This window comes from Eleutherodactylus coqui, chromosome 4 (assembly GCF_035609145.1).
Source record: "Eleutherodactylus coqui strain aEleCoq1 chromosome 4, aEleCoq1.hap1, whole genome shotgun sequence".
Lineage (NCBI taxonomy): Eukaryota > Metazoa > Chordata > Amphibia > Anura > Eleutherodactylidae > Eleutherodactylus > Eleutherodactylus coqui.
In genome coordinates this window covers 62,201,258-62,213,736 of record NC_089840.1, presented here as the reverse complement: position 1 = coordinate 62,213,736, position 12,479 = coordinate 62,201,258, and the positions used below count along the sequence as shown (strand labels likewise).

The following is a 12,479-nucleotide window of genomic DNA, read 5'->3' as shown; positions in this document are numbered from 1 at the left end:
TTATACGCTACGTCCAAAGATAGGTCTTGCCCTATCTTTGGCTGAGACACGCTGGAAACTCCCATAGACTCCTGTGGGAGCTGAAAAAAAAGGGAGGGACTTGACAGGAGGGAAAAGAAGACAGCTGGCTCTATTCAAGCATTAGCAGTCTTTCCGAGGATTTCTGCTGATTGCGGGATTTCCGCGCTGCAGCATATTTTTTTGCTGGAACGCTGCAGCCGCCCGGGTGAATGGCAGAAAATACGTAGCTAAAGATCAGGACTTGATCGCGGTTCTTCTTCAATCATGCGATTTTACACCACAGACCGTAAAAACACATATGGTCGTGTGAAACACTCCTAATAATGTGTTGGGTTTTCCTAGGAACATCATGGCAGCAATATCTCAACTGGAGCGAGACATGATATCCAAAGCTCGCCGTCAGATTCCCCAATGCCAGGACCCTGTAGAGAAGCTGAGACTGCAATGTCTGGCAAGAGGGGCATCTGGAATTAAAGGTCTTGGCAGGTAAGTCACAAAAATGTCACTGCAACTTTTACAGTAGCAAGTCCTATTGTTTGTCCCTTAAATAAGCCCTAGCTGCATTAAAAAAACAGGCGCTGTCCGCTCCGCCGCACTTCTCCTCCCAAAGCTCCGGTACACTTGTTTGCAGTCTTCAGCCACAGCTTCCTGGTGAAGGGGTTAAAAAATCCCATCTCCAGAAAGCGCTGGCTCTGATTAGTTCTCAACTGCCGCAGCTCAGCCAATCACTGCAGTGCTCGATGAACCAATCACAGCTATCGCATTGAATGACTGTGATTAGTTCATCGAGCGCTGGCTCTGATTGGTTCTCGAGTGCTGTGGCTCAGGGTTTTTGAACCAGGAAGCAGTGGCTGAAGACTACAAACAATTGTGCGGCTGCTTCGGGAGGACTGCTACTGTTAGATAATGTATTTTTTTTTCTTATGTAGCCAGGGCATATTTTCAGGGTAGGGCTTATATTTCAAGCCCCCACGAAAATCCCATCAAAAGAGAGCTACAAAATCACGATATCACCGCGAGAAAACGCAGCGATATCGCACGGAGCACAGCTGCGATATTGTTGTAATTTTCTTGCGGCGATATTGCTGTTGTCTGTGTGAAAGAGGCCTAAAACCATAATGGAGACCTTTGTTTTGAGCAGTTTTGGCTACTTCAGTCAACACGTAACGTGCACATATCTGGTATCTATTTAATGTGTTAAAGTTAATTGTGTACAAGGGGAAAGAACCAAGGAAAGTTTAATTATTTTAACCCTTTCCCATCCACTGTCTGACCTCTGAAGACATTATGATTTAAGGCTGTACAGCTCCGATGTTGGAAGACGTCCGTTGGGGTTCTCTTACTGTAAATTGCCAGCCTCTCTGCTGTCGGAGCCTATCCAACGTGTCACCTCATGCAGTACTGGCTTCAGCCAGCATATAGCGCCGCTGTTTAACGGCAGAAAAAGAGTAAGCCCCCTAGGAAAATCAGGATACAAATTGGATTGGAAAGGGTTAAATTTTGTGTACATTTTCTCTATATAATAGCCAAATCAAAAAGATAGTGGATCCATTTTGATCTAAGGAGGCCTGAGTGTCCCAGAAAAAATAAAAACAAAAAATATTCGTAGACTATGGCCGCCTGCAGACGGGTGGGTCGGATCCGGCGGCGAGGATTCTCGCCGTGGGACCCGACCCTAGCGCCTGCAGAGAGCGGCGCGTACTTACCCGCTCTCGCGACTCCGGCTGTTTGATGTGCCCGCTGCGAGCCCCGCACAGAAATAGGACATGCCGCGGTTTGTTTGCCACGCGAGATTTCGCGCGGCCGTTTGCATAGGATTGCGTTTGTTAACGCAATCCTATGCAGGCTTGCAGCGGCGGAAATCCCGCGGGAAATCCTGAAGCGGAATTTCCGCTCGTGTGCAGGCGCCCTTAGACATAAGAAAAAAAATTAGTCCAAAATGCTTTAATGACCCTTGTTGCTGCAAGGGTTGCATATATTGTACTTTTTTGTGGAAATGCTCTTTGAAACAGAATTTTTCTTTTTGGATGAAGTCTCTCTTCTATATAAGTGCCACATTGTTCTCAAGCCTTACCCCAAGTATGTTGTAATTTTCCTTTATAACAATATGCAGAGCTTTTCGTATCATGGATGATAATTACAATAACTCCTTGGATTTAGAAGAATTCACCAAAGGACTGCAAAACTACGGCCTCTCCCTACAGCCGGAAGAAATACAGGACATTTTTGAGCAATTTGACAGAAACGAGAATGGAGCCATCAACTTTGATGAATTCTTGAACTCTGTTAGGGTGAGAACAAATGCCTTACATATAGTAAGAATTGATATGCCTTTGTTCCTGCAGAGAAATATGTATTGCGACTTTATAAAAATTTAGCGCGGTTTCAGTCCAGGGAAGGGGTGGTGTAAAATATTTACTCCAGTTTACCCAACAGACCTTACTAATGATAGTTACAACAAACTTATCAAATCAGTCAGTGACACAGTGGGAGCGTATCCGGATGGGTTATAATTCCATATTTCACACTTTTTAAAAATCCACTTCTGCCTTTTAGGCTTATTCAGACAACTGTACGTGCAATTGTGCACCCTTCAGCGCTACGCATTTGTGCCAGGTAAATTTGGGCACATATCGGGACATAGTACCATACTTTTAGCGCATGCAGGGCCAGTTCACATGTGGCACTGCACACTCCTGCCGTGATTAAGCTTAATGAGGTCCAAATATCTTCCTTTTTTCCACTGAATTGTGCAGTATATTGCTGATCTGCATGTGTATTGAGTGCGCTTTTGCGTACCTCCCATAGACTACTATGAGATCTTTGCTGACCAAATACACAGAAAGGTAGAGCAGGTCCTCATTTTTTGTGCGTATGAAAAACGTTACTGAGAATGAGCCTATTGACATCAATGGATTGTATTCTCTGCGTATTGAGCACGTATATTTTGCATGCGCAAATGCGTCCATACGAAGAAGCCATTAATTGAAAGAACTGCAGCAAAAACTGCCACAAAACTGCATGTATGATTCCAGCCTACATGTTGTGCAATGGAAATGGCTTTAAGTCTGGGATAGAAGGAGGTCCTCAATACACAATGCTTTTTGCAGGTCCTAAGTGAACCAAACTTTTTGTATGCATAAACTTTTCTTAGGCTCCATTCACATGGGCCAGTTCAGTTGCAATAAAAAAAATGCACCAAATGCACTTTTTGGTGCTGTTTTTATTGCAACCAAACTGCCCCATGTGAATAGAGCCTTAGGCCTCATGCACATGGCAGATCCTGATTCCGCCCGCAGAATCCCGCATGGAATCCGGCCCTGACTGAGTGTGCAGGCAGCGGCTTTCGCGACGACCTCTCTTCTTCCAGGTTTTCTGTACTGCGGGTGATCTGCACGGCTTGCCGTTGGATATGCGCAGTACTGGAATTTTTCTTTAAAGTCCTGCTTTTCCAAAGGAATCCGTGGCCCCTCCGCAATGCCAATTGGATTCCGCTCGTGTGCATGAAGAATCTTTTTTGCATTGTATACTATGGAGGGTTATTGCTGTGGAATCCAGAGGCGGACGCCAGCTCCGGATTCCGCAGCAAAAATCCACCCGTGTGCGTGAGCCCTTAGGGCCCTAACACACAGGACAACTGTCGACACTTCAGTGCCTGACAGCCTTCCCAGCAATAGTCGCACCTGTGTTTTCACACATGAGCGAGGATTGCTCAGTGAATGGAGGCTCCGGCCACCCGCCTCCATTAACAGGAGACAGACAGTCATTCATAGATAAACTACTGCTTATTCAAACAGGGTGATCGTTGTTTAATTTTTATGCTTGCAGCAACTGAATGACAAACAAATTATCATTTATCATTCAGCGAGAATCTGAAGATAGCTGTTCAGTGTAAAAGGGTCCTTTTCTTTACTCATTCCCATTTTTTTTTTACCTCGGTAAGGCTTATGTTCTGTATGTAAAAATATACTGTAATATACGCATTGGTACCTTTCATGCAGGAATGCCAAATGTGTCTATTTTTTACATACTTTTAACAAGATCTTCTTTAATGTTGGTCAGTTTTATGCAGTTGTTTTCACAGATAATCCATTGAAGTCGGTCACCTAACCTCGGAGCTGCAGATCAGGCTCATTTGGAGAGGAGTTCTGGATTGGTTAGCCTCTCTTTTAAATATTTCTGGCTTCTGTGACATGGTGCTGGTTACAGCGGAGGCTATGTGCATTTTAATCCAGTTTTGTTTCTTGTCAGTGTAGTTTTCTTCCTGTGGTTATTTCTAGTCCAGCCCTTGCTTCTTACTCTTGTAGTTTGTTTGCTTTTCCTGTCTATATGTGGAACAGTAGTGTCTGGTGTTAGGGTCAGCATCAGAGATAGATTATGGGAAGACCTAGGGAAAACTATAGTCAGTTATTGCCAGTTTTCTCCCCATTGCCATCTGTTCCAGCATCTGACTAACATTACCATCATAGTCTGCTCCATTATCTGACTACCATCATTATACATTTGTGCCACCACTCTGTTTATGTCATCTATTATTGAGATCTTATTCTTGCATCTTTGTTACCAACTAGTGATAATATGCGCTTCATATTGTTGCTCATTTGACTGTCCGGTTGTTACATAATTCAGCCCTGCTGTAAGTCCTGGGGGTATCCGAGTACTGGGAGACACAGTACCTGGAAAAGTTGACTGCTATAAGTAAAGTCTAGTTCTATCATCATCCGGTGTCATTACAGATATCACTTAATAACTAAAAATGTAATACTGTGCACAAATTGTGTCTCCACAGCCCCCAATGTCCGATGCACGCAGACAAGTTATACTAGAGGCTTTTCACAAAATGGATAAGACAGGTGATGGAATAATTACTATTGATGATTTGAAAGGGGTCTACAACCCAAAAAGTCACCAGAAGTATAAGAATGGAGAGTGGAATGAGAGACAAGTCTTCCAACATTTCTTGGAAAACTTTGATTCGCCCAATAACAAGGATGGTCAGGTATGTGTTGTGCCATTAAAAGGGGTTGTCTGGTTACCAGACAACACTACTGTTATATCTCCAACTGTCTTAAAATAACAAAAAGTATACTAGTTACCCATCCTCTGCCATGCGGATCCCATGCTGTTGCCCTGCTGTCCTCTCGGTGATTGTTGTGGAAGATGATTCTAGCGGAAGTCAACTGACTGCTACAACCGAAAAGAAGCTGCAGTGTCACCATTCTGAACACCTGGCATCATGGCTCCCAGGACGTGAGCGCTGATGCTACAAGAAGGGGCGGTGTCACTGCAGTCTCTGATTGGCTGCAGCAGTCAGGTGACTTCCGCTGACATCATCGTGCACAACAATCACCAGGAGGACGGTGGGGCAGCAGAGGATGGGCAAGTACTGCTCTTATTGTTATTTTAAGACAGTTGAAGGTATAGCAGCAATGTTGTCTGATAACTGGAAAACCCCTTAAACTCTGTATAAAAATGGACAGATGAGAGACGGCAGGCCTGGTATATAGTGTTTCTTTTGTTTTTAGTCCTTATTTCCTTTTGTTTTAGGTGACAGAAGAAGAATTCCTGAATTACTACAGTGGAGTCAGTGCCTCTATAGACAGTGATGCATACTTTGTGGTGATGATGAAGAGCGAATGGAAAATTTAACATTATTTATTCTATACTATTCCATTAAACTAAGTGACCTTACAACATACATACACCCTATATGACCTCAACCAAAAACACTTGTAACAAAATGGATTGCATTGTCTTATTATTTCACATGGCAAGGCATTTATTGGTCATTTTCATGGATGATCTTGTCATATATAACACATCCTACATGTAACGTGTGTGTGTATACTAACGACCACTTGTCCGTGAGTGAGTGAGTTACATGCTCCGCCCCATATCACATGACGGTGACGTCATCAAATGTCCTTCATCGAGAGAGTGAGTTACATGCTCCGCCTCTGATCACATGATGCTGTCATCATCACAGGTCTTTCATCTCAGCCACGATTTCACCTCAGCGAGCAGCTGAATCACTGGAGCTCTGAGCTCCGCACCTGATCACATGACGGTGACATCATCACAGGCCCTTCAATATTTTGACCAACTCCAACCATCATCACAGGTCTTTCAGTGAGTTACATGTGATGATGTCATTCACTATCCCATTATTCAGAATGAAGGAGCAACAGTGGTAGTTAAGCACTGCAGCTCCTTCACGGTAATTGCTTGCACAGCAGTACTCTTGTTACCTGGAATTGGTGGGGGTGTCAAAGGTTGGACCCCACCAATCAAACTATGGTACAGTGTAGTGTTTATTAAAAGATCAGAACACCTGTTTAAAAGGGTTGTAGCAAGAAGGCAATCCCTGTTGATGTGCCTTATTAGGACGTATGAACGTCATAAAGCAGGGTCCCCCACACAGGACCCCCTTCTGTGTCGGACCATGTGCCATTCTTGTACACTCACTGACAAGAAATAATGCACCCAGATAGAAATGTCAGACTACTACAAAACTCAGCAAGCAATTATATGTCAGGCAGATATATAAATGATTACAGGAGTGGTATGATTAGACATGGGGACTTGCCACCAGTCGCTGTAAAAGTGCTTCCCCCGTTGGCCTATAAAAAGGCTCTTAGAGGCTGCTTAGATGAAGTGTAGCTCTTGTTTGAAGATTGCTGACTGCTAGACATGCCTCTACAATGCACTTGAAGACAAAGTTAACAAACTTTGAGAGAGGGCGCATTATTGGAATGCGAGAAGTAGGATAGTCTTTTTGATGAATTTTCCGCCATCGAGGTCATTCTGACCGAGCTGTTAGGAGGTGTTGGGAGCAGAGTTTATGTAAGGGCGAGCAGGCTCCAGACAGAGCACCAGTATGGAGAATTGTTTGATCCACTGACAAGCAAGAGCAGATCCAACAGTTTCATTGTCCACCATCCAGACACAGGTGGCACCTTCATTACAGAACCCGGTCTCTGCTAGGACCATTTCCAGGTGCTTAGCAGAAGGAAGTTTGGTGTCATGGTGCCCACTACATGTCCTGCCGTCGACTTTGTTTGCAGTGGTGTCCTGAAAGAGAAACCTGCACTGCTACCGAATCGTCTTTAGCGCTGAATTCAGCTTCTGTTTAGGAGCCGACACTAGTCATGGCGAAGTGTGGAAGCCTCATGGTGAGCACTTCAATCTTGTCTTTGCTATGGAGCAACACACTGCCCAACTGTAGGTTTAATGATCCAGGGGGCCATTGTATACAACAGTCGGCCATCCCCAGTAGTGGTCTAGGGACACTAACAGTTCAGTGATATGTGCAAAAAAGCCTTCGCCACGTGTTGCCTCTCATGGCAGGGCTTTCAATGATAATACCTGACCACACATAGCAAAGGCTTCCTAGGAATGCCTCCGCCATGTTGGCGTACTACCTTGGCCTTCCCATTCTGCAGATTTATCAAGCATTTATAAGACCAGACGGGATGCCAGCTCAGGCAACCATCAAGTGTGCAGGATCTAGAGGCCCAGTTGCAACATCTGTGAGCAAAATGTGCTGAAGGTTAATATATGGAGTCTGTACGCCTCCATGCCTGACCGCATCTCATTATCTATCCAGGCTAGAGGGAGCCCAACAGGGTACTACAGCCTTCTTTAAAATGTACAATTTCCCCCAAAAAAATTCCCCCATAATTCCTTACATATATCATTACGCTCACACATAGGTTTCATTGGCTCCCAACAACTCCTTCTTGGTGCATTAAGTTTTTTTGTCAATGCGTGTATTACAGGTTGATCCGTCATGTGAATGGCTGTCTTGTAATACTACATTTCCTATACAGTAACAGCTGCAGGGGAAGTGTCTGGTTGGCCATGGCTTTTCCCAAGCAAAATCAGCTGTTTGCTGGTGGTGTTGAGAGCAGGACCTTGGATGATCAGCTTTTTGCTCTAGGCCTCAGATTCTGAAAGAGGATGCGACTGTTGAGACAGTCCACTTTTAAAGGGGTTTTCCAGGGAAATACTATTGATAACTTATCATCGGGATAGGTCATCAATAGTTGATCTACTGGGGTCCGTCACTCAGGACCCCAACTGATCAGCTGAGCACCCGCATGCTGTCAGTGCCGCAAATACACAGAGGTCAGAGAGGTAGCCTCCGCGGCGACCTCTTTGTAGTGGCCGGCGCTTGTAACTGCAGGCTGGAGTCTCATTGAAATCAATGGGAGCCGTGCTTGCAGTTACAAGTGCCGGCCACTACACAGAGGTCGGCGCAACAGCAGAGGGGTTCCCTGGAAAACCTGTTTAATGCTTTTCTATGTTCCTGTATAAGTTAATGACCCTGGACCATTTTACATCTTACCTAAATGCTCCTTCCTCTCTCTTAAACAGAGGAAATTAGTTAAAAATATGGTTCCCTAATACTAAGGACACTGTAATAGACTGTAGAATGGGTAACACTTACAAGAGTTGACATTGTGCAGTGAAAAAAGCTATTTTTCAACGGTCTAAGAAGTTAACTGTGAATGCTTTTGCGGCGATCAGAAAAACTCAGAGGACTGTATATGACCGGCCTGCTGTATATCCACATGCTTAGATATAGGATAGAGATTATAAATACCAAATAGACATTGATATACTTCCAAATGTGTTATATAGATGTGTATCATAATGTGTCACACTAATAAACTGGTATTCAGCAGTATAATCATTTTAATTAGTATCATTCTTTACTTTTTACCTTATGTGCAAGCAATGTAAGACCTGTGGAGTGTAAGTGGATCTGTCACTTGAATATACTGTCCTATGTAAGGGCACCATATGACAGGGACAGGCCCACAGTACAAAAAAATATAGTGTGATATAGCTAGTAGGTGGTGTTGCATCTTGATTGGCTGGTTGATAAAATTTTTCGCAAAATAAAATTGGGTTAGTCCGAATTGATTTTTTGCGAAAATTGCGGGTAAATCGAATTTCCCATAATGCCTGCTGCAGAGGTTAGTGTGCAGACAATCAGTAGCCAAGCCATACATCCTGTATGTAGTGATATGGACCATGCTAGAGTAACCTAATATATCAATCACTACCAGGATGCTCCATATCACTATATACAGTAAATACCCAGGTAATGGTGGTTTAACCCCTGCATTGGGGATTCCATTTTTCTGCTCCATTCAGAGGGCAGGAAAGGGGAATCCCCATGGCCAAACGGACCATATTGACTATAATGGGGTCTACCCGCTGTCTGCCCAGCTGGCCAGCTTTTGGACGGAAGTAAAAGCGCTGCATGCAATGCTTTTTCTTCCAGTATTTTGAGCCGGATCTGTGAGTGAACCTCTGACCGAAGGTTTCTAATGCAGGTGTGAAAACAGCCTTATACCAGCATGGTCGATATCACTGTATACAGGAGATGTATCCCTGTATATAGTCATATAGACCACGCTGGTATTATCTATGTATCTCCTGTATATAATTGCACACAATTAAAAAATGCACTTAAAAAAACTGCATGCAGTTTAAAAAAAAATGCATGTATTGTTTAAATCCACGTGCGGTTTTTAATAGTGTATGCAGTTTCTTAAAAACACATGTAGTTTTTGAATACTGCATACAGTATTTTTATGCATTTTTTAAAATTGTGGTTCAAAAATGCAACAAAAAACAAGAAAACAGCCTTAGGGCTTATTTAGATGTGCGTATATTGGTTTTCACGCCCGGCCAATATATGCTGTCCCTCTCTGCATCTTAGCTCCGCCCTCGCTCCGCCCTCCCATTGCAAACAGTGGTGAGTGGTGGAGAGAGGGCGGGAGCTCAATGCACTGCTCCCGTCCTGTCCCGCCTCCTTCCTTTGCAAAAAGGGACAGCCTATATCGGCCGGGCGTGAAAACCCAGCCAATATACGAACATCTAAATAAGCCCTTAGGGTGCCTTTACACTTGCGATCGCAATATCGCTGCATTTTTTTAATGCAAAAGTTAAAAAACGCAGCAATATTGTGATTGCAAGTCTGAAGGCACCATAAAGCCAGACTCACAGCGCGAAAAAAGGAACACATCTGGATCTCATTAGGCTACATAGCCTTTTAAATCAGGGCGAGGGCGAGGGAGGGGGTGTTCTGTGCGCTGGTACACAGGCCTGCTTGCACAAAAAATACAGTAAAATGCACCATTATGCACACAACTCAACCTAGTTCATAGCACAAATATGTTGGACTGAAGCGTGCGCAATTGCTTTAAGGGTGCATTCACACGACTGTATATCGGCCGGGTTTTCATGCCCAGCTGATATACGGCGTCTCTCTCTGCAGGGGGAGGAGGCTGGAAGAGCCGGGAGCAGTGCTCTGAGCTCCCGCCCCCCTCTCTGCCTCCTCTCCGCCCCTCTGCACTATTTGCAATGAGAGGAGGCGGAGCGGGGGCGAGGCTAAGTTCTGGGAATTAGCTCCACCTCCATCCCACCTCTCCTTATTGAAAATAGTGCAGGGGGGTAGAGAGGAGGCAGAGAGGGGGCGGGAGCTCAAAGCACTGCTCCCAGCTCTTCCAGCCTCCTCCCCCTGCAGAGAGAGATGCCGTATATCGGCTGAGCATGAAAACCCGGCCGATATACGGTCGTGTGAATGCACCCTAATGTAGCAGAACAAATCTACATTACATGTTTAGGCCAAATTCAGTTGGCCACATATGAATTGCAACTAAGAATCTCGAGCGCAATTCGCTTCGCACAATACACGGACACCTGACATGCGCTATCCGATCTCTGCAGACAGTGAACATAGTATGTCCTATTCTTGTCCATGATTATGAATGACAATAGGACATGTAGCAACTTTTTTCAGTTGCTGCATATGAAAACCACTTTTGCGTATAGCCCCATAGGCTTCAATGGGTCCGTGCGCTGCACATGGACCAAAAAGTGGCCTTAAAGGCAGTAATACCCAACTAGATTAGGAAATGATGAGAATCAGCGCTGGTCACGTTGCCCTCCCTACTATGCCAGCCAATTACGAAGTTTAAATAGGAGCTATATAGAAGTATTGTCAACAACTCCCAATCATGCTGCCTTGTCAGGGAGGACCATGAGAAGAAAAAGAAAAGCCATGTCTTCCACCCCCAGTGTAAAGAAACACTGGGTCCAGGAGGCTGGCTGGGTAATTGCTTTCCAATGAGGCCACTGCTGGGGGTAAAAAAACATGCAGCTGCTGCGGAAAGTGTGCAACGGCTGCTGCTGGTAGGTCTCAAGTGCTGAATAAGGACACAATGCTGCCTTCAGAATCCTCTCCCCTCAGGCTGCTGCACCAAGTCCTCTGCTTCTCTCTCCGCTGTGCTCTGCACACACATCCCATGCTAAGGCTGCCTGTCCACGGGCGTTGCGAGATCGGCGCCGGAGAGCAGGGGAGAGCTGACGATCTCCGCGGTGAGCCTATCTGACAGATAGGCTCACCATGGAGAATCGCGGCAATTCGCAGCATGCTGCAATTTGCCGGCCACGAGTGCAGAATCGCTATGATTGGGGGCTGCGCTTTCCATAGCAATGCTATGGAAAGCATTCACTGCGTTCCCTGCGGCCGGATTATTTCCTCGGGGAACGCAGGGAAAATTCGCCCGTGGACAGGAGCGCTAACTCTCTACTTCCTCTTCCCCAGACCTGGAATGCCATGTGACACCTGCTGCCATTGAGAAAATGAATATTAAAGAGAACTGTAATGCCTGCATTTCTCAATAATGGCCAGTAGATGGCAAAACAGGATTACATATATAAACCATACATGAAATAGATTATTCCATTCAGCTGCATTGAAACATGAAAAGAGCATTCCAGTGGAATGCAAATAAACATGAAGAGCTCACAACAACGTACTACTCCTCTACACGTATAAAGTTGTTTTGGGAGAAATTGCCTCTGACCAATCCTGCTGGACTTGTGAAAGCGGGTATTGGAGGCATCTCTCAGCCTGCTGCAGAGACGGCAGATGGGGGCTCCACTGAATACAGGAGAGCTCTAATGATAAGCTAGCCCTGTCATCATGACATCCTCATTTTTTGTTATCTCGAGCTTGTCCGACAGGTCCTAACCTGAGAGACCGTAAAGCATCGCCTACTAAAATCTCGAGAAATGACTCTTCAAACACCCCTTTTTTTGGTTACCACTAGAGAGATCTCTCTCCCTCTCTCCCCCCCGCTCCCCGCCGCAACTCACCTGTCACCCGCGCCGGCCCACGAATCTTTAGAGACAAGCGGGGAGATACTCGGCTAAGGCACTACTCGCTCGAGTAATGTGCCTTAGCGAGTATACTCGCTCATCTCTAGTTACCACCTATCTGGTACCGAGCTCTAGATGGACGCTGAGAAAGCTCTGGCTAGGGCTGGGCAATATGGCCTAAAATTAAAAAATATTGGGATTTTTTTTCCAAACTTTCCTTGATTCTCAATTTAAATTTAAATTTTCTTCTTTTTTGCTAGACAAGCTGAGGTTTTGGC

The 12,479-nt window shown here is 45.0% G+C and overlaps 1 protein-coding gene across 1 annotated transcript; it reads left to right on the top strand.

The window, feature by feature from the left end:
- The first annotated feature begins 361 nt into the window (after nucleotides 1-361).
- Nucleotides 362-5,670, top strand: LOC136624631 (calcyphosin-like protein). Its single transcript, XM_066598591.1, has 4 exons — nucleotides 362-507; nucleotides 2,135-2,312; nucleotides 4,811-5,020; nucleotides 5,569-5,670. The coding sequence occupies exons 1-4, from the start codon at nucleotides 371-373 to the stop codon at nucleotides 5,668-5,670; spliced, it is 627 nt and encodes a 208-aa protein (XP_066454688.1). The 5' UTR covers nucleotides 362-370.
- The last annotated feature ends 6,809 nt before the right edge of the window (nucleotides 5,671-12,479 follow it).